This window comes from Grammomys surdaster, unplaced genomic scaffold, assembly GCF_004785775.1.
Source record: "Grammomys surdaster isolate TR1022 unplaced genomic scaffold, NIH_TR_1.0 146, whole genome shotgun sequence".
Taxonomy (NCBI): Eukaryota; Metazoa; Chordata; class Mammalia; order Rodentia; family Muridae; genus Grammomys; species Grammomys surdaster.
In genome coordinates this window covers 12,357,009-12,378,659 of record NW_021604604.1, presented here as the reverse complement: position 1 = coordinate 12,378,659, position 21,651 = coordinate 12,357,009, and the positions used below count along the sequence as shown (strand labels likewise).

At 41.3% G+C, this 21,651-nt stretch overlaps 1 protein-coding gene across 3 annotated transcripts in view; it reads left to right on the top strand.

Annotated features, from left to right (window-relative positions):
* Positions 1-21,651, top strand: part of Cdc123 (cell division cycle 123) — a 45,012-nt gene that overhangs the window by 3,109 nt on the left and 20,252 nt on the right. For all 3 annotated transcript variants that reach the window (XM_028764816.1, XM_028764818.1, XM_028764817.1), the window contains exons 2-6: positions 160-231; positions 7,500-7,557; positions 8,080-8,112; positions 16,116-16,211; positions 17,992-18,098. In XM_028764816.1, coding sequence (XP_028620649.1) covers positions 160-231; positions 7,500-7,557; positions 8,080-8,112; positions 16,116-16,211; positions 17,992-18,098 — 366 coding nt within the window. The remainder of the gene's footprint in view (positions 1-159; positions 232-7,499; positions 7,558-8,079; positions 8,113-16,115; positions 16,212-17,991; positions 18,099-21,651) is intronic.

Genomic DNA, 21,651 nt, shown 5'->3' with positions numbered 1-21,651 from the left:
TGGTTCCTGGTTATACATTCTCTGTTCCATGTTAAAATTAAAATAATGTGTATGCTTTTTTATCTTTACAAATGATTATAAAATGAGTTGTGTGAGTCTTCGCCCCACTGTAGCCAGTCCTTCTAAATGATGCCTTTTTGGTATATTGTTTATCCCTAGTGTCATTCTCCCGCTTCCTCAGAATGTGAAAGACTATCTACTTGACGATGGGACTCTGGTGGTTTCAGGAAGGTAAAGTATATGAGAAAACAATTCTCTTTTCTTTCCAACCTAACATTTATATTGGTTCTCTGGGAATTTCACCCTGTGTACCCCAGTCACACTCATTCCAAGTCCATGTCTGCCTCCCCGCCCTTGTGACCTCCCCCAAGAAAAAGAAAATAAAAAGTCCAATCTGTGTCATCTGTGTACTCACTGGAGCATGGTCAAGCTCTCAGTGGCCTGCCCTTTAAATAGAACTGAGTCCTTCCTCTCCGCCTCCCCCCCCCTCACCCCCCGACCCCTGACCCCAGGAACCACCAACTGTGGAGAGCAACACTTCAGCATCCTTATTTCTCTTTGATGGCTTGTTTTCTAGGCCAGAAAACCTTTCTTTCAGAGACAGTATACTGATTACATCTCAATATTTTTACATGAATAAATAGATTAGCCTGGGCACACCATCCTCTTCACTCAGAAGGCAGAGGCAGATGGCTCTCTGTGAGTTCAAGGCCAGCCTGGTCTACACAGCAAATTCCAGGCTAGCCTGAACTATATAGTGAAAGCCTATCTCAAAACAAACACATAAGCAGGTCCTGGAGATTCGTGTTTCGGTCTTCACGGTTGCACAATAAGTACTTTTACTCCTGAGCTACCTCCTTGGTCCCTTGTTTGTTTTTTGAGACAGAGTTCTGTCACCCTCCCATGCTGGCCTGGCATTTGCTATGTCCGCCAGGTTGGCCTTCCAGCCTTGGGTCACCTGTGTCATTGTCCTGCCCGCTGAGGCTTACAGGTGAGCGGCATCACCCCACCTTCCTCAGCGTTTTGTTCTTCACAGATGACTCGTTACAGTCCCTCTGAGCTTTAGCAGCTGCTCTGGGAGTCCCTCTGGTTTTCATTCAGACCTCTGCTGAGATGGAAAGCTTCCCCCTCAGTCTCCTCAGTGGCTGGATGGACAGTAAGAACAGTAACCCTGTACATCAGTCATCCCTCAGCACCTCCTGTTTTGTGGTGATATTTATTTCCACCATTCCCTAAATGAGTGCAGTCTGATGAGAACAGGAGCTTTTCTGGCCTCAGCTCTTGAGAACTGACACTTCAGAGTTGCTGGACAGATACCTGTGGGATGGACCTGACACTTGTAATCACAGTGTTTCTTTTCAGTAATGTTAGCATAAGCTTTATTTAACTTTTACTTTTTAGTTAATTTCTGAGACGTGGTCTCATTATGTTGCCCAGGTAGGCTACATAGCCTTTTTTTTTTTTCAGTCTCTTGATTGCTGGGATTAAAGATGTGTGGCGCAAGGCCAGCTTGGCTTCATTATTACCTGCTGGACCTTTAGTGTAGATTTCTGGCTGGTATTTCTGACTTCTTAGCATTGATAACTCTTTTGGTTTGTTTGTTTTTTGTTTCTCAAAAAATGAGTTTCTTTGTGTAGCCCTAGGAGTCCTGAGCTTGCTGTGTAGACCAGGCTGGCTTCAAATTCAGATATCTTCCTGCCTCTGCCTCCTGAGTGCTGAAAATTGTTAAAGTAGAGCTTCATTAACTTGGTATAATTAAAGGCCAAGGACCTTAACATTTCATAAGTGTACTTAAAAATGTATATGTGCGCATGTGAGTACATCTGCGTGTGTGTACCTACAGTGCATATATCTGTTTTTAATGTGTACACTGCATGAGGTGATGGTGCTGACTCAAGAGCCATGCCCTCATCTAGCAAAACACGCAGTGCTCAGTCACGGTCCCTCCTAACACAGTTAGTTTAAGTTCTGAATTTAATCTCTTGTACTGAAAAAGAAACTGCTATTGCCAAATGAAGTATGTATAAAAATGCACAGTATAATTGACCCCTGATATTTTAAGTTTCTGTGCTGTGGACAGAAGAGCCTCCTGTGTTGTTTTTTACAAATCAGATGCTTGCATGAGTCTCAGGTATGGACAAGCGCCTTGTGGAGTGAACAGTGGAGTGAACAGTGTTGTATAACAGTGAACAGTGTCAGTCAGTGTTGTATAACAGTGAACAGTGTCAGCCAGTGTTGTATAACAGTGAACAGTGTGGGTCCGTGTTGTATAACACAGTGAACAGTGTCAGTCAGTGTTGTATAGCAGTGAACAGTGTGGGTCCGTGTTGTATAACACAGTGAACAGTGTCAGTCAGTGTTGTATAACAGTGAACAGTGTCAGTCGGTGTTGTATAACAGTGAACAGTGTCAGTCGGTGTTGTATAACAGTGAACAGTGTCAGTTGGTGTTGTATAACACAGTGAACAGTGTCAGTCAGTGTTGTATAACACAGTGAACAGTGTCAGTCAGTGTTGTGTGACAGTGAACAGTGTCAGTCGGTGTTGTATAACAGTGAACAGTGTCAGTCAGTGTTGTGTGACAGTAACAGTGTCAGTCGGTGTTGTATAACAGTGAACAGTATCAGTCAGTGTTGTATAACAGTGAACAGTATCAGTCAGTGTTGTATAACACAGTGAACAGTGTCAGTCAGTGTTGTATAACACAGTGAACAGTGTCAGTCGGTGTTGTATAACAGTGAACAGTGTCAGTCAGTGTTGTATAACAGTGAACAGTGTCAGCCAGTGTTGTATAACACAGTGAACAGTGTGGATTGGTATTATACAACAGTGAACAGTGTCAGTTGCTGTTGCATAACAGTAAACAGTGTCAGTCGGTGTTGTATAACAGTGAACAGTGTCAGTCGGTGTTGTATAACAGTGAACAGTGTCAGTCGGTGTTGTGTAACAGTGAACAGTGTCAGTCAGTGTTGTATAACAGTGAACAGTGTCAGTCAGTGTTGTATAACACAGTGAACAGTGTCAGCCAGTGTTGTATAACACAGTGAACAGTGTGGATTGGTATTGTATAACAGTGAACAGTGTCAGTTGCTGTTGCATAACAGTAAACAGTGTCAGTTGGTGTTATATAACACTATTCTTGGGGAGAAGGAAACAGATGTCTAGTCACCTCATAGAGGGCTCCGATGACAGACCTAAATCCAACTTGGTGAACCAATTTGCTTATTGGAGCCACTTAGAACAATATGGGCAAGAGGTTACCTGTAGAAGCAGAAATAACTTGAAGACAGCTGCATCACCCTGGAGCCCTAGAGCACAATACACAGCCTGCAGGTAGCTCAGCAGGTTAGAGAGGCCTCTCTCAGGCAGGTCAGGTAGTCTGGCCCTCTCTCAGGTAGCCCTGGTGGTCTCTGCAGCTCAGCTTGTCTGCGGGTCTTGGTTGAAAGTCTCTCAGCTAGCCTGCTGGTCTTGGTTGAAAGTGTCTCACAGCAGTCCTTACAACTTATACATGCTTGCAGAGGGGAGGCCTAGTGAATCTGATCAGTTTCATAAACTTCCTGGACACATTGGGTTGTTTACTTCCTGAAAATGCTACATGGTAGAGAAATTTGATCCTCAAGGGGAGAAGGAAATTTGGTTCAACAGGACTTAAGTCAACCAGTACTGGTTCAAAGTTCTAGAGTCTAACACCAGGCAGTTTATTTTAGACATATTTAAGTACTTTACAATTTTGAAAAAAAGTTTCTGGTAACAGTGATCTTAATCCTGTATGCACAATAAAGCTTAAGGTGTGACTGTATCGAAATCTTCTGCAAAGTACATGTGACCAGTACAGTAAAGGTGGATTCTGTGGCATAAGAGCCTAGGATCTGGTGTGGTCATATAGATAGCATAAGGGGTCACCAGGCTATAACGTACACATGACATTTCCCCTAAGAAAGGCTTCCATTAACAGAGAAGCCATGCTCAAAATAAAAGTCAAAATAAAAGGAAGGAAGAATTTGGGATAAACATTAATAGTCTGGGGGATTTGGGTGTGGCCTGGCCATGCATATAGCAGATTATTAGGCTACTAACAATGTGTATATCTAGCCTCCTGGATGGAAAACAGGTATACACATCCCTTCCCTTGGAGAGACAAGCTTCCAGCCGTAACATCCCTGGTTTCCCTGGTACTTCTCTGTGGTGCCCTCTACGTCTGAACTTGAAGAGCCTCCCCACAGAGTTGACCATTTCACTCCCCTTCTACCATCCTGTGACTGAATGAGCTTCTCCAAGATGGATGTCAGCTGGGAGGAAGTTGTTCTAGAAGCAGTACTGTACAGTCTGCACAGATCACCTGCCCTTGTGGGATTGGGCATTTAAACTGTCCTTCTGACTCCAGAGTCAGTGCTTAAGTGCCAGCTGGGTGTAGGGTCCAATACAGAAAGTATAGACTCCTGGGCTGGCAAGATGGCTCAGCATGTAAAGGCACTTGCTGCCAAGCTTAGCAAACTGAATTTGATCCCTAAAAGCGGGACAGCTAACTCCCACAAGTTATTCTCTGTTGTCTACATACATGCCATTGCACATGCATGTAAAATCACACACAACACACACATACAATAAACAAACAAATAAGTAAATAAAAAATATTTTACATTTAAAAAAAAGAAAGTATAGAATATCTTGGGCCAACAAGATGGCTCAGCAGGCAAAGGAACTTGTCTTTAAGCCTGACTGGAGTTTGAATCCTGAGACCCACATTGGCCTAGTAGAAAGATGAGACTCTAATGCTTAAAGATTAATCAAAGGCTTATATATTTGGTAATGATCAGTAACAAGATACCCATACAATCAGAAGTGTAACCCAATACCCAACCTAGATATACCAACTACCTTTGACTGCTACAGACACATGAACATCCGCCTCCATCTCCTCTCTCTCTCTCTCCCCTAGCTCCTCCTCTTCCTTTTCCTCTTCTCCTCCTTATTCCTCCTCTTCCTCTCCTAACTCCTCCCACCTTAGCTCCTCCTACAGTGCCAGGCTTACTAGCTGTAGCTTTCATGGGGTCTGGGGATTTGAACTTGAGGTCTCATGTTTGTGTGGTAAGCACTTTAACCACTGAGCCTTTTCCCCAGCCTGACTTAGCTGTCATACCATCTGTCTTCATAGTAACTATATATAAACCAGTGCTGTTTAGCATATTATGCCATTGCTGTTGACTGCTGTAGGTACATTTTGTTTTTTGTTGTTGTTTGTTTGCCTTTAAGATACAGGTATCACTATGTTGCCCAGGTGAGTCTGTTCCTGGGTTCAGCTGATTTCTTCAGTTTCAGTCTTCTAGAACCATAGGCATGTCCAGCTGTCTTGTATCATGATGGTGTCTAGACATCTTTTATTTTCAGTAGAACAAATAATTATACTTTACATTTTGCTTCATTTTCTCTGCTTATCTCTGATATTTTGTAGATATTCTTACAGACATGTACATTTAGCTCATGTTTTTCATGGCTCTGACTACAGTTGGCAGTTCTGTAGGGCGAGTACATCGTTGTCAGCTGGAACTTGGTCCTGTGTTGCAATTTTGTTTCTCTTGGTTTACTGTTTTAGTGAAACAAGTACTAGAATGTATAGGGGATGCTTTTGGATATTTTTATGTATGAAAACATTTGTATTCTCTCTTATGCTTGGTACTGGTGAGTAGAGTAGTTAGCTTAATATGAAATTCTAGGCAGAAAATTGCTCAAATTCAAAATGCAAAGACATAGCTCACTATCTCTTAATGCGCTCTAAGGTTCCATGTCATTCTGGTTTATGCCTTTTTTTTCTAGGTAAATAGTCTGGGATTTTCTGTTCTGTGTTTTATGTTGCATGATAATCATCTTGATCCTGTAGCTACTGTGGTGTAATACTGCACTAAAACTTAATAGCTTAAACCAGGGCCCATTTTGTTTGTTTTTCATTGATTTCCTAATGGAGTCTCTCACATTACTGCATATCTTGGTGAGCAGATCCACTGCCAGCTTGTGTCCTTGCCCATCTTTCCAAGAGTGTGTACATGTCGGGCAGCCTGAGAAGCAGACGGGTGTCTCCTTCCAGATTAAAGCAGGTTAGATGTGTCCCCTGGGTTATGCCTGGAGCAGGTCCTGGGAGCCCTTTGTAAAGGGTGAAGCTCCTTAAGGGTATGTTCTCCCAGTTCTCCTGCAAACCTGGGCCACTCTGTGCTGTCCCTGTAAGACTTGAGGGCCGAGAGGAAACTGTGTCGGAGATGGAGCTCATGCTTTCTGCTGTCCCATGAGTAACAGAGCCTTTGGTTTTAGAGTCAGGAATCTCATGATATCTGCTGGTGTCAGACAAGCTGTGGGAGGGTCTCTTATTAGTTTATACATATGGTAAAAATCTGATCTTTTTCCAAAAGAAGACTGCCTGAGCAAGTCTTCTGTTGTCTTGTTAAAGTCACATGGATGTAGTCATTTGGTGAACAGGCTGAGGTGGATCATCATAAGATGGCCTCTCTCACACACCTGACAGTTAATACTATAACGTGGACCTCCTTATCCTCAGCCAGGCTAGCCCTAGCTTCCTCACAGAATAGTGAGGACATTCCAGAAGCTGTAAGGACTTCTAGTGGCCAGGCGCAGACCAGGTGACATTGCTTAGGATAGATTCTATGACTTCTGGTGGCCAGGTGCAGACCAGGTGACACTGCTTAGGATAGATTCCATGACTTCTGGTGGCCAGGTGTAGACCAGGTGACGCTGCTTAGGATAGATTCCATGGGTCAGAATGAATCTTGATGACTGTCTGAATTAGAGGGATGGGGAAATACATTCTGGGATGTGATGGGAGGAAAAGCAGACTAACCCTGCAAAGAAATATGTGGCCTGCCTGCCTGCCTGCCTGCCTCCTTTCCTCTCTCCATCCCTGCTTTCATGCGCTTCCTTGTATAATTCAGTGTAGATCCAGATTAATCCTCGACACCATCACCTATGCTCAGTTTTCCTTGTTTAAAGAAAAGATCTTCAGAGAAACCCTGTCTTGAAAACAAAACAAAAAAAGCAAAATAAAAAAGAAAAGACAAGAAAAGGTCTTGGTTTTGCCTCTGTTCTGTTCCACGGGCTGGGTAGATGACTCTTCCCATTCCCTCTGTCTGTCCTTATCTTGTCTGACCTTCCATATCTGCTACCCCTTTCTCAAATATTTGGGCCAAAGTTGTAGGTGATTCTTTCAGTATTAGGAGAGATGGAGTCTGAGTTTTTCTTCGTGTTTTGAGTGCTTTCTGAGCAGCCAGAACGTTTTTATTCTCACATCTTTTATTGGCAGTATACTCTTATTAGTTCTATATTTTATTAGCTTTTGTCTCAAGAAGTAAACATTTCTTTATACTACTCATCAATCTTAAAGCTATCTGTTTTGCCTTTATTTTATTTTACTTTATAAATTCAATGCATTTGAAATTATGACCTCATGTCACCAGAGTATTTTCCTCACCTAATTTTTGCTTTATCTTTTCTTAGGGAAGATCCGCCAACATGCTCCCAGTCAGACAGTGGTAATGAAGCGGAGGAAACACAGGTTGGTAGAGAATATTCTGTAGTGTCTGTCCTTGTTTTAGTAATCTCTGAAATGCTTTCCGTAGATCTTACACACATACATGCACACGCACGCACACAAGGTATATGTGTGTAGTATATGACTTTGTGTACACCTATGTGTCCCATGCACGTGCAGAGGCCCGTGAAGAACATCCAGTATCCTGCTTTGTCACTCTCTATCTCCCTTCCCTGAAACATTCTCTTGCTGAACCTGGAGCTCACTGTTTTTCAGCTAGGCTAGCCCTCGCCAGCCAGCCCCAGGGATTCCCTCCACCCACTCCAACACCATGGTTCCAGGCATGTACTTCTGCTTTTTCCATGACGATTAGAACTCAGGTCCTCGTGCTTGAATAAATAGCAAGTGCTCTTACCTACTGAACCACCTCCTCCTTCACTGTGTTCAGGGAAAGATGTCTCCTGTGCGTCATTTTTAGATAGTGTACTGCCTTTGCTATCCCAGTGGCATTTAAATTGAGTGTTTCTTTCTGTCTTGTTCATGCAGTGGTCCGATGATGAGAGCACAGCCACACTTACGGTAAGAGGGAAGCCGCACAGCATGGGGCAGCCTCACACTGTCACACAAGAGGCCTGAGTGCCTACCTCCGGCTTGATGGGTTTGCCTTGGAGTAGCTTGCTATCTGTGTATGATCACTTACTGTGTGTAAAAAATAACTTGTCACTGTTTGACAGGCAAGCCCAGTTTGCTTGCTTTCCCCTTCTGCTTACAAAAGAAATATTAAAAAGTACGTATTAGATGCTCTGCTCGTTTTTGTTAGACTCTGAAAGATGCAATCAAGTCAAATATTAACTCTGAGGTTCCCAGATGGTGGGAATTAAAGTGAAAAATCAGCATTTATTTATTCAAGGATAGTTAAATGGCATAAAGTTATTCCTTTCAAGTGAGACTGAAGTACTACTCAAAGGTACTTCTGTTTATATTGATTGAAGAGAGAGATCCTTTCAAGGATCTGTAAAAAAATATGGTGATGTCTAAAAGTGGTGTTGTTTCCTTAGGTCACCATGCCAACAGATGCAGAGATGGGAAATTGATGTCTTGTTTACCTGGATGCCATGGGTATCACTCTTACATATGAAAATCCCATTTCATTCAGTGTGATTCTGTTGTACTCAGGCCACCAATTTGGGCTTGGTGAGACAATGGTGGATATTTGATTCCTGCCGTCAGAGGGTTTGTAAACCAGGGGAAAAGATGATATAAATGGCTCGAATGTCAAAGCAGAGAGAACAGTTAACTGAGGACATCCAGAAATGCTTAAATGGGAAGCAACAAGTGGCCAAGATTTTTAAGATATATTCTTATGAATTCTTTGAGAATTCCATACCTGCATGCAGTGTATTTTGATCATATTCTTACCTACATCCCCCTAACTTCTCAGACCCCATTCCATCCCATCAGGACCTTATGTCCTCTTTTTTTGGTTACTTACCCACTTAGTGCTGTGTATATACTCTTGGGTGTGGAACCATCCATTCATTGACACATCCAACCTGGATCTTAAAGAGGATAATGGTGATTAGTGTATAAGCTCACCTTTAAATAGTATAGATGGGTAGATATGTATGTAACTTAACTTAGTTTGTTCCTGATGCTATAACAAAGTATACTGGATATTTATTTATTTATTAATATTCATTTATTATGTATGTGTGTGCAGGTATACATGTATGTAGGTGGGTATGGCACATGTCCATGTCCATGTGCATTCCAGACAACCTTAGGTATCATTGTTAAGAACACCATCCATTTCCTTTGAAATAGAGTCTGTCATTCCCCTGAAGCTTGCTAATTAGGCTAGGCTAGCTGGGCAGCAAACCCCAGATTTCTTCCTATTCCCACCTCTTAACTAGGGGATTATAAGTATGTGCCATAATGTGGGCCTTGAGTTTTATGTGAATTCTGGGGATCAACTCATGAAAAGCAGGTCCTCCAGCTACTGAGCCATCTACCCAGTGCCTTGTTTTTAAGATTAGTTTCTTGGTTAACATAAAGGACTGGGTGTTAGCATGCTGTCTCCATATGTGTATATTTTTACGCTTTGCTTTTCATCATTTGCCCATTGTCTTCTCCCCTTCCCGTGGTGCTTCCATTCTTCTCAGATAGCTCCTTTCTCTGCTTTCTTGTCACATGTATCCCATTTCTACTGAGTAATTTAGAAAAAAAAATAGAACTTTACTTCTCAAAGGAAGTCCAAGAACAAGGTACACATAATGTCTGGGGAGAGCTCATCTCTGCTTCAAGATGGCACCTTGTTTCTGTGTGAGACTGTGTTAAAGGAGACAGCAGAGTTGAAAAGCCCGAAGATTCTGATGTTTTTTATGAATCTGTTAACTATTCATGAAGGTGTAGCCCCTCATGACTTAAATTCCTATAGGTCATACCTCACTATGGTTGGGATTAAGATTTGACATGAATTTTGGAGGGATGCAAACATTAAACCAGAACAGTGGGAACTGGAGAGATAGCTCAGTGGGCAGAAATGCTTACTACTAATACAGAATTCCTGGGTTCAGTTCTCAGCATCTATGTCAGGTGGCATACAACCATCTATAACTCCAGGAGATTTCATGCTCTATGGCTTCTGGCCTCAATGGGCACCTACACACACAGTGCACATAAACTTATACACTACAAACACAGTGCACATAAACTTATACACTACACACACAGTGCACATAAACTTATACACCACACACACAGTGCACATAAACTTATACACTACACACACATGGCACATAAACTTATACACCACACACAAATTGCACATAAACTTACACATTAGATAGATAGATAGATAGATAGATAGATAGATAGATAGATAGATAAATGTCTTTTGTAGGAGGGAGCGTACTTCATGCCTTTATGCTGGCTTTTGAATATCATTCTCCTGAAACTTCTTAGAGAAATTCAGGACTGAAGTTGGGAGAGTGAAATGGGCCCACAGTAGCTTGCTATGTCAGAAACTAAGGAAATGGAAGAGAATAATGGGAACATGGCAGGTCCCAGAAACCAGCTCTCTACATACCCTTCCAAAATATCAAGGTCATGAACAATAAGGACTATAGCGAGAAGAACTGTTGGAGAGTAGAGGAGATCAATGAAACATGACACCTAACTACAGTGGATGCTTCTGGACTGGATTCTAGAGAGGAAAAAAGTTTCTGATTTTCTTTTACTATAAAACACTCTTTGAGAACAGTGAGCATGCTTCAGTAACATCTAGAGATTAGGCAATAGTGTTCTATTTCTGTAAGCCTCTTGATTGTGATCATTGTACTCTTTTATAAAAGTAAATATATATCTATTTATCTATATTATAAATATCTATCTATATCTGTATGTGGGGTAAAGGGACTTAGTAATTGCAGTGTGGCCTAAAACAGCATGGGAAAAGAATTCATAATGTAACTAGAAGTAGGTAGACATGCATAGAGAATAGAGTTTGGCGAAGAGTAGTGAAGCACATGGGTGAGAGGGAGAGAGAATCTGTGTAAATGGTGTGTGAGTATTCTTATCAGCCTGACATTATCTTAAAATAAAAAGCTAATGGATATTTAAATAACAAGGTTCTCTAGGTAGAAGTAAGGAATCTACATAGAAGTAAGTGGAGATGGGCAATAGGAACACTCATGCATGGAGAACTCTTAGTCCAGGAGATACTGAAGCCTGGTCCAGGGAAGGAAAGTCCAAAGTAATCCTTCTCTAGTATAAGGAAAAAGCCATCAAATGAGAACACTCCTCCCAAAGGTGGAGGGAGGCAGAGAGGGAGGGAGGCAGAGAGGGATGGAGGGACAATATGACACAGGCATGTAATCCAAGCACTCAGGGGGCTCGGGTGTGAGGATTGCAATCTGGAAGCCATCTTGGCCTAAAAATCTTGTCTCAAAAACAAAGAGGGAAATAATAATCAAGATTTTAGAAGCACCATGGTGAAACTTATAATTTAGAAATATAGCTTAACGACACAGCAGTTTAGATGGATCTCAGTGTCCCTCCTCCAAATCAACTCATTCAAAGTGTACTTAGGGACTGGAGAGATGGCTCAGCAGTCAAGAGCACTGCTGTGTTTCCAGAGGACCTAGGTTTGGTTCCTAGGGCCCACATGACAGCTTATAGCCATCTGTAGCTCCAGTTCCAGGGGATCTGATTCCTTCTTCTGGCCTCTATGACACTAGACTTACACACAACACAATATATACATACACACATGCAGGGAAAACAGTTACACACAAAACAAAAATAAAATGTTAAAAAATAAAAGCAAGTGATAGTATGATAGCAAGTGATAGAAAGTTCTTAGAATCCCATACAAGTATGCATACTGTAGAGTTAAAGTCCTGAATGTAGAATATACACCAGTTTAAAAATGATGGTCAGGGTCTTCAGTCCTCCTAGTAATTTTTTTTTCCTTTAGAAAATATACAGGCAAGGCTTCCAGTGGAGGGATTGGAACACCAACCCAGCTATAAAAGCTTAGACCCACAATTTGTCCTGCCTACAAGATGTGCAGGAGTAAAAGATGGAGCAGAATTCAAGGGAAGGGCCAACCAATGACCGGCCCAGCTTGAGACCCATGCCATGAAAGGGAGCCCAAGCCCCATACTACTAAAGATATACTTGCAGACAGCAGCCTAACGTAATCATCACCAGAGGCTTCACCCGCCAACTGATGGGAACAGATGCAGAGACCCACAGCTAAACATCAAGCGGAGCTTGGGAAGCCAGTGGGAGAGCAGGGAGGAAGGATTGTAGGAGCCAGAGGAGTCAAGGACACCACAAGAAAACCTACAGTGTCAACTAAACCGGGCCCGTGGGGGCTCACAAAGAACATACATGGAACTGACGTGGGCCCTCTGCATATATATATATATATGCAGTTATATAACAACATATATATATATATGCAGTTATATAACAACAGTTGTACAGCTAGGTCTTCATGTGGAACCCTTAAAGAGGAGGTTCTGGGAGGAGAGGAGGGAAAGGAAGCTGCAAGCAATCAGCATGTAAAGTAAAAAAAAAAAAAAAAAAAAAAACCTTAATTAATAAAGATAAGAAAGGAAATATACGGCAACACCTGGCCATGGTGGGGCACACCTTTAATCTCAGCACTTGGGAGGCAGAGGCAGGTGAATTTCTGAGTTTGAGACCAGTCTAGTCTACAGAATAGTTACTGGATAGTCAGGGCTACACAGAGAAACCTTGTCTTGAAAACTTAAAAAGGAAAAGAAGGAAGGTGGACAGACAGACAGACAGACAGACAGAGCTAACAATTAACTTAGTTTTGTTTGACTGGAAAAAAAACAGTAAAGTAAAACAAACAAGAACACAGAAAGGTTTGAGTTAAGTAGTCCAGATTCAGTGTTTCAATTGAAGAACACGAGTAAATAGAACTTTGTATATATTTTGTTTTTTAAAAAAATCATTATTATTCTCTTATATATTACATCGCAGCTGCAGTTCTTCCCCTCCTCTCCCCCATGTCTCACACACAGCATTTTGTGGTTCCTAAAAACAAGACCACGAAGGGAGGGAGGGAGGGAGGGAGGAGAGGAGGGAAGGAAGGAGAGACAGAGGGAGAGGGAGAGGGAGAGAAAGCCTACTCTTTCTGAGCGAGTGGTACAGCATTCAGATTAGAAAGGCAGCTGCTGAGGTCTCAGAACGTCTAGGGATAGCAAATGAAAGTGGGGTTTATCTCGATTACAACGGGAAAAACTCACTGGACTCTGTGTTCAAACTACTATATGTAGTTTTCAGAGTATAAAATCATGACTCCAATGTAGATAAGAAACTCTTTGGTAACATATTTTCAAGATTTGACTCAGCTCCTGGAGGAACCAAGCAGGTATTAAAACTGGTTCAAAAGAGAATGCAAAAACCATAGTGATCAGGAGTTCTGAGTGACTATGTAACCCTCTGGTTTGGGAGAGATGACACCTGGATCCCTTTCAGACAGGATACACATAGGCTCTTTCTCAGCATTATGAGTTAGCTACAGTTTACCCAGTTCATAGTCCAGGTATAGTGAAAAATCACATAATGGTGTGCTATATGTAGACTTTTTATAATTTAAATTTTTCTGTAGGATTCATGGTTTAGTATTTTATAAGGTTGAATGATTTTGAGGATTTGAGGGAAACAGTCACATCTTTTGAAATGTAGTAAATAGATCTGGGTGTAGTTGTGCATGTCAGTGACTCCAGCAATATGCAGGTAGAGAGGGAGGGTCAAGAGTTCAAGGCCAGTTTGGCTACATAGTGAGGTTGAGGCCAGCCTGGGATACATGAGACCCTGTCTCAAAAAACAAAACAAAACAAATAAAAATTAATCCAGGGTTTTTTTTTGCATATTGCCTAAAGTGCACACACCCCGGAAGTTAGTCCTGAGCACTGTAAAACCAAAGCAAAATGGGTGAGATATTCCAGTCCTTCAATGCAGTACGTTGTGGAATAGGGAAGTGAAATCATTTGTCTCTGTAATTGTATCTCTTATAATTATTATTTTAATTTTTTGTGTATGGGAATTTGCCTGCATGTATGTCTGTGTACTACATTCATGTATAGGCCAGAAGGCATAAGTTCTCCTGGAACTGCTGTTACAGACAGTTGGGAGTCAGTATGTGGATGCTAGGAATCGAACCCAAGTCCTCTGAAGAGCCGCCAGTGCACTTAACCATTGAACCATCTCTGCTGCCCCAGTTGTATCTCGTATAGAAATTACTGCTGATGCAGATCTTAGATAAGAGGCTTTTATTGGCAATGCCAGGTTAGCAGCTTCTGGTGATTATGAGGAAGTAGTTTGCATCCTTTTGACAGAAGAGGCAAAAGGGAACCCAGGACTCCTAATTCAGTTGTTCGTTGAGGGGTATCTTCATGATGTGTCTAAGCTGAGTAGATGGTAGTCTAGTGAAAGAGAGATATGGGGCAGTTTGTCAAATAATGAGAGAGCTTGTTAACCAGCCTACAGTGTCTTGCGTACAGTTAACCCTTTTTAGAGCTTCGAGTGTGTCTCGGTGTTAAGGTGATTGCCTGGTATGCTTAGGGCCAGGGATCAAGTCTTAGATACAGATCAACCAACGAGTTGTTTCTAATTTTAAGTTGTTTTTAATTTTAAGAACTTACTTTTTGGCCTTTTTTTTTTTTAAATAGAATCTTCTCAGGTTTTCGTTTGTTTGTTTTTGTTTTGTTTTCTCTTCCCTAGGCTAGCTCTTGAGACTCCCTAGGAGTCATCTGGGTTTTGTACTGTGTGGGTAATTTTAATTAGATTTTTTTTTCAGAACCTGCAGTTGCCCAGTAGGGGGCAACAACCCCCTCTTCAGAGGCTACTTCAGTCTGATAGTGCCAGGAAGAGTTTGTTACTGTTCTTGTGTTCTGCCTCCTCCAAAAGTCCATTTCCAGCCCCCTTGATATTTACCTAAGCAGGGTCTATTGGTAATCAAACGCATCTTCCCACTGAACAGTAGTAGTCCTGTTACTTCCTGGTTGAAGCAAACACTAGACTGTTTGAATTACTGTTTACTCGAAAATGTCTTTTTCTAACTCTAAACCAAAAAGAATAGGACATATTAACTTTGTTTGTATTAAAACTTAACTGTAAATAGTAGTGTTTAGGTATAATTTATCCATTTGGTGTTTTTAATTTTCAGTGATCTTTTTGCATTAATGGCACTTTAAGTATGGGTTATTATTTCTGAGATCCTGAGCGTATGTCTAGGTAATTTCCCACACACATCTCCTCTTTTCTCGCTAGTCACTGTGTGAGTGTGTGTGTGCGTATCCGTGCCGTGTTCTCGGGGCCAGAGGAAGACACTGAGCATCATCCTCTGTTACTCTTTATTATCTCTTTATTGCCTTGACACAGGGTCTCAGCAAACTTGGAGCTTGCCGTTTCAGTTAGGGTGGCTGGCCTAGGGTAGTGGGCTCTTACAACCTGCTTGTCTCTGCCCTCCATTGCTGGGGTTACAGCCTTTTTGTACTGAGGGCTTAAACTTGGGTTCTGATGCATGCTGTGCAAAGCACACTCATCTGCAGCTCTTCCCACCCTCCATCAGACCCTTTAGAGACAGAGTATCATGTAGCACCTATTGCCTTGAACTTGGTGCATAGTCAAGGATGTCTTGAGCTCCTGGTTCCTGCCTCAACTTGCCATGTGGTGGGATTACAGGGTGTATGCCATCACACTTGGCTTTAGATGGCAGCATTATGTAAGTATTCAGAAAGGGCCACTGATTTGTTCCTCATGTACCATGTACTTGGTGACAACTGTGTTTTCAGAGATGTAGGTTTTAATTATTTTGGAAGGTACCATTTAAGAAGTTGATTATTTTATTTCTCTTTCTGGTAAATACTCTTTTCTTAGTGATTTTATTTAATTGAGAGCAGGAATAAGAACAATAATTTGCATTATATATAATTCTGGTTTTAATACCCTGACTAAACCATTGGGATATTGATCATGCATGATTCTGTGTCTCTTCTAATGATGTTGACTTGCTCACGACTTGTTTTCTGTCCCTGTAGGCACCAGAGTTTCCTGAGTTCAACACTCAAGTCCAAGAAGCTATCAATTCGCTGGGGGGTAGTGTCTTCCCTAAGCTTAACTGGAGTGCCCCAAGGGTAGGAAAACATAGAAAAGCTCACTATTTGAATAGTTGTTTATTTTGTTCTTTATTTCATTTTATATTCCCACGGAGGGTCTAATGTATCTTCCATTACATTCCTAATTTCAGGAAAAATACTGTTGAGATTATTATAGTTTTCTTTTGTTGTTTTATTCTTTTGATTTTGCTATTTGTACTTTCTGTGAAATACTGTGCATTCTGCCAAAACACATTTTGACCTCTTGTATTGCCAATTGTACTAGAATTCTGGGTATGTTCCTAGTCTGTATTATTTAAGACTTCACCTACTCAGTTGAGCAAGATTTTCTCTGTTGAAAAGTACTAATAAATATGTTGGCCCAGAGAGATAGCTCATTGGGTAAAAGTGCCTGCCATCTAGCCAGATGACCTGAGTTTAATTCCAGGGACCCACAAGGCAGGAGAGAACTGACTGTTAAAAGTTTTCCTCTAACCTTGTGTGTGCACAGGTACACACACATACGCACACACAACACTCTTGGACACTGGCAAGGGTTCAGTTTTGTTTCTCCACGTAGTCGATGTTTGCCGTGACTGTCCTTTGCAAACACCCTGTCCTCACTCGAGGTATACCACTATGATTACTAGCATTTTCTCATTCCATGTTTTCCCTTCTTTAGAATTGATAGTTGCATATTTTTTATTCAGCTGTGTGGTTTGCTGTGTACATACTGATGTTTTTGTGGAATTAAGTATGATATTGGATAAACTTTCTTTAACTAGAAGTTTATTGTTTTTTCATTGGGAGAAATTATAATAAAGATATTGTCATGTGGAAATTTTTAAATTCTTTTTTAGTTTCTCAGTCAACTTTTCATCTATATGAATAATGTTTTAAATTTCCTTTGTTTTCCACTTAAGATAGGAAGATTATTTCTGGTTGTAAATTCCTTATCCACCTGTTCATTTGTTTATGAAATGACTTGTTTGCACCAGTGCTTTCTTCCATGCAGTGTGGATAATTGGACAGTTTTGGTAATTAGTGGTGTTTTTCTGTGTGTATTTTAGTCTGTGGCTGGTCTGTCTATAGAAGTGTGACTTCATCACACTGAGCCTGGCTCCTTTCTACTCACATGTCCAGCGCAGCCCCTGCTTTAGGTTGAAAGGTGAAACTGTTTTGCTTTCGTCTTTCCTGATCAGATGAGCAGAGTCTTGACTGCCCTGAGCATCCACATTCAGGTGCTTGTCAGTCTGTCTCCCCAAACAGGAAAGATGGAAATGACTGCTTTTACTTTGGAGAGTAGCTACTTCTTCACCGTGTGAATCTTTTTGCTGACCTGTGTGACTTCATTAACCCTCCTTCCATCTTAGTGTGAAAACACTGGAAAGTCTTCGGCCGTGTGAAACGTGTGGGTCCTCCTATCTCAGTGTGCATAACTATACTTTTTTTTTTTAAAAAAATCAATTACGCTTGTTTGTTTTGTGTGTATACCTGTGCATGCATATTTGGAGGCCAGAGGACAATTTCTGGGATTCGGTTCTCTTCTCCCATGTGTGGCCCAGGGATTGAACTCAGGTAGTCAAGGCTGGTGGGAAGTGCCTTTCCCTGCTGAGCCATCTTGGTCCTCGGTGTACATGAGTGACTGGCCTGCCTTACTCTTTTTGTTGAGAAATGTGATTTGACACCTGACAATTCTATTACAATTTCCTCAGCTGTTTTTTTTAAACCCTGGAGATGCTGTGCATTATTTCTCTCTTCTGTGTTCCTGAGCTGCACTTGTGGGATGTGTCGTAACTCACACATGTTTATTGTTTAGGATGCATACTGGATAGCAATGAACAGTTCTCTGAAGTGTAAAACCCTCAGTGACATCTTCCTGCTTTTCAAGAGCTCGGATTTCATCACCCGCGACTTCACACAGCCGTAAGTGTCTTGCGAGTAGCTGCTTCCCATTGGTGACGTTGCACTCTCATGCCGCACTGTAACAGTTCTGCTGCTTCATGGCCCTCAAATGAGTATCAGAGCAAACTTTTCTTTTTTCTTTTAAATAAATGCTGTACAGTAGATATGCCTGTCAAGATTTTAAATATAGTAAACATTTTAGAATTTTTCCTGTTATAAAATTTAAGTATGCTTATAATAGAAAAACAAAATTAATAACTACTGATGAGGAAAAACAGGAGAGTGTGGTGAGCAAGCTACACAAGCATTTGTATATATTCTAGGTTTCTCTTCATTTGTAGATACAGGTACCCCTGCTTCTGTCTGTGTAAGGATTAAATGTTTCACATAGTTTTATTTTGTTACAGAGAGCATGGATGTTAGAGGACAACTTACAGGAGTTGGTTCTCTCCCAACACTGTCTGGATTTAGGGGTCAAACTCAGATTCCTAGTCTGGGTACCAAGTGCCTCTCTCTCCTGAGCCGTCTTGCCAGACCACCTTCCCCATTTTTCTTAATTTAGGACTTTTTTATTTGTCTTATGTGTATGGCCTTTTGCTTGCATGTATATGTCTGTGTGCCACATGCATGCTTGGTGACTTTGGAGTCCAGAAGAAGGCTTCACATCCCCTGGAGCTGGAGTTGTAGATATTTCCTGCTGCCGTGTGGGTACTGGAAATTGAACCTGGGTCCTCTGGAAGATCAGCCAGTGCTCGTAACCACTGTGCCAACTCTCCAGTTAAACTTAACGAGTGGGATCCAATTGTTCTTATTGCTCTGTAGGTTGAGTTTGCTACTAGATACTGCTAACATACATTTGAACAATCCTCTTATTTTCTTTTATAAAGCTCTGCAATAAATATTCTTAAAGTAAATTTGAGGATACATTTAAAGAATATAGAATTACTGTTTCCTCCTGTTGGTCACTGTTTGACTAAAGAACTCAACCTGCTGATGATCATGGAAGGCAGAGCACACACCATTGAGCATGTGTTCCCCCATTTCCTTTATCCCATCAACAGAGAAGCTGTTCTAGACGTCCCTTCCCATTCACCTTCTAAACACCAGTTATCTCAGTTAAACTAGCCTGTAAACTCAGCTTTAAGCTTCAGAAACACAGTGTTTTTATGAGTATTCACACAGCTATTTATTAACCATGCAGTTGGGTTGGTTTTGCCAGTTCACTCTGCCTCCGCCTCAGCTCCTATTCTGAAGGAGATTCTAGCATGACTAGGTAGTTCAGTCATCGAGTGTGTGATTAGCATGCATGAGGCCTTACATTCAGTCCCTAGCACCACCAAAAACAAAAACACAAACACAATATATAGAGGCAAGAGTGTTAAGCAGGCATTTATATGGCCATGTATTTTTGGCTCTATAGAAATTAACAAAATTCAAAACAAAATAAAACACTGTCCTTTATGACCAGTTATACTGGCACAGGTGTCACTGGGGGTTGATGGCCCTCATTTGTCATTTTAATAATGTAGCAGTGTTTTTACATTTGTATTCTGCTAGATCCCTCTGGTTGGATAAAAGTTACTGCCTGCATGCCTCCTCCCTCTTTTAAGGGTTTGGTTTTGTTGTTGTTGTTTTAAACCTAATGCTATGAAGAAAAAGATCTTGAGTTATATTACATTCTCACTGGTTTGTATCCATTAACTAATTGATAGGTCCTCTTACTAACTTGTTTTCTTCACTGCAGTAAGAATAGGTTCACATTGCTTTTAATTTTGAAGCAGATGGTTTTAAAAATCAGCTTTTTCATTCAGTAATGGATGTTAAAACTACCAGACATGTTTTACAGTTTTTTTATTTTTTGACTTTGAAGGAAGAAGTTATGGCAGCGAGTGAACGCCAGGCCTTCCTTATACTTTGAGTGTTCACCTACAAACGGTCATGCTGCTCCTGTCACCAGTTGGGGTGCTGGGGGGAACTAGCACTGTATGCTCAGCCACCAACCCTTCAGTGAGGCATCGCTAATGTGTAATCTCTCCAGTGGCAAGCAGGAAGCCGGGTACTTAGCAGTGAGACTCTCGAGCAGTGAGAGTCTGTGCCTGGAGCCATGGCTTAGCTGTAGGGCACCTGCCTAGCACTCTTGGAGCCCTGGGTTTGACCCCTAGCATTATAAAGTAGAAAAACATAAAGAAGAGGTTTTGTCACAATGTCTTTCAGAAGTTCTCCAAGGTTAAGAGCATAATTCTTTAGGTCCAACGAGGTCAGTGTTTACTCTGCTGAGACCTAAATATGTTCACTCATTAGTTCAAAGCCTCACACTGGTTACTGCCAGCTACAGATCCTTTTCAGAATGCTTCCCATTAAACTGTATAATAGAATAATGGTTATTCTAATACATAATTGTTGATCTGTGCAAGTTTTTACAGTGTCATAAAAATAAATTTGTATTGTTTACACTATTTTGAGGCTTACCTTGATTAAAGAAATCAACATTGTAGTATAGTCAGGATTCTTTTGATGTTTTAGCTTTGTTGTTTTAATTGTGTGTGTATGTCTGTGAAGGAGCCACACAGATGGTGTGTAAGAACCCTGTGTGCTCTTAGCTACCGAACTCTCTTTCTCCAGTCCCCGTAGTCAGGATTTTAAGTTAACAGAAGCCAACTGAAAATAGTTTACACACATAGGGTTTATTGTCCCGACTGTATTATTTCTAACATGTTTCCTGCCTATTTCAGGCTTGTACTTTGAGAGTTGCTTGTATCGGTCTATGTGTGTATCCCTGGAGGTTAGGATGTGTTGGTTAGTTTTGTCACTGGCAGAATATCTAAGCTGAACAACTTACATGGTACAAAAGTTTATTGTGTGACTCATGATTTTAGAGGTTTTACCTGCCACTGATGGCTGGTTTTTAATCCGTGGCAGCAGAGTGCATTATGGCAGGGATGTGTGCTAGGAGAGACCTGTTCACCTACGGCAGCCCGTAAACGGAGAGTGTCACAGGAGGTGGTCAGGGTCCTAAGAGCTCTGTCAGGGACACACCACTCACATAACTTCCTTCAGGAGGTCCCCCACACTAGGGGCTCCACTGTCTCTCCAGACACTATGAGCTGCTTTCACTTAGCATGTGACCTTTGAGGGACATTGAAGATTTGAGGTCTATCAGGGGCGACTGTGAAGCACAGGTGCATCAGAGTCTGTTAGCAAGGCTGACAGGTGGGAACAGCTGGAGGTCTACCCAGTGTCTGCCACAGGCAAAATGTTCTGTAAAATAATAAGTTTTGTCTTTGTCTTTCCTGTTCTTCACTTGATGACTATAGATAAGATGCTTTAAACAGTGGAGGCTGAATTACGTCATTTACCATGAGTCTGCATAATATTTGCTGACTGCATTATTTGCCTACACATCAGCATTTTGTTATTAGACTTACTGACTTACTACACTTCCTTATTATTTTATTGATTGTCACTTCAGTATGAAAAAACACGTGATGTTCAGTTAACAATTAGAAGAAAAAGCTGGGTGAGTAAAAACGTAAATCCAGTCATGAAGGGCTCAGATTAAAGAGACATAGATTTG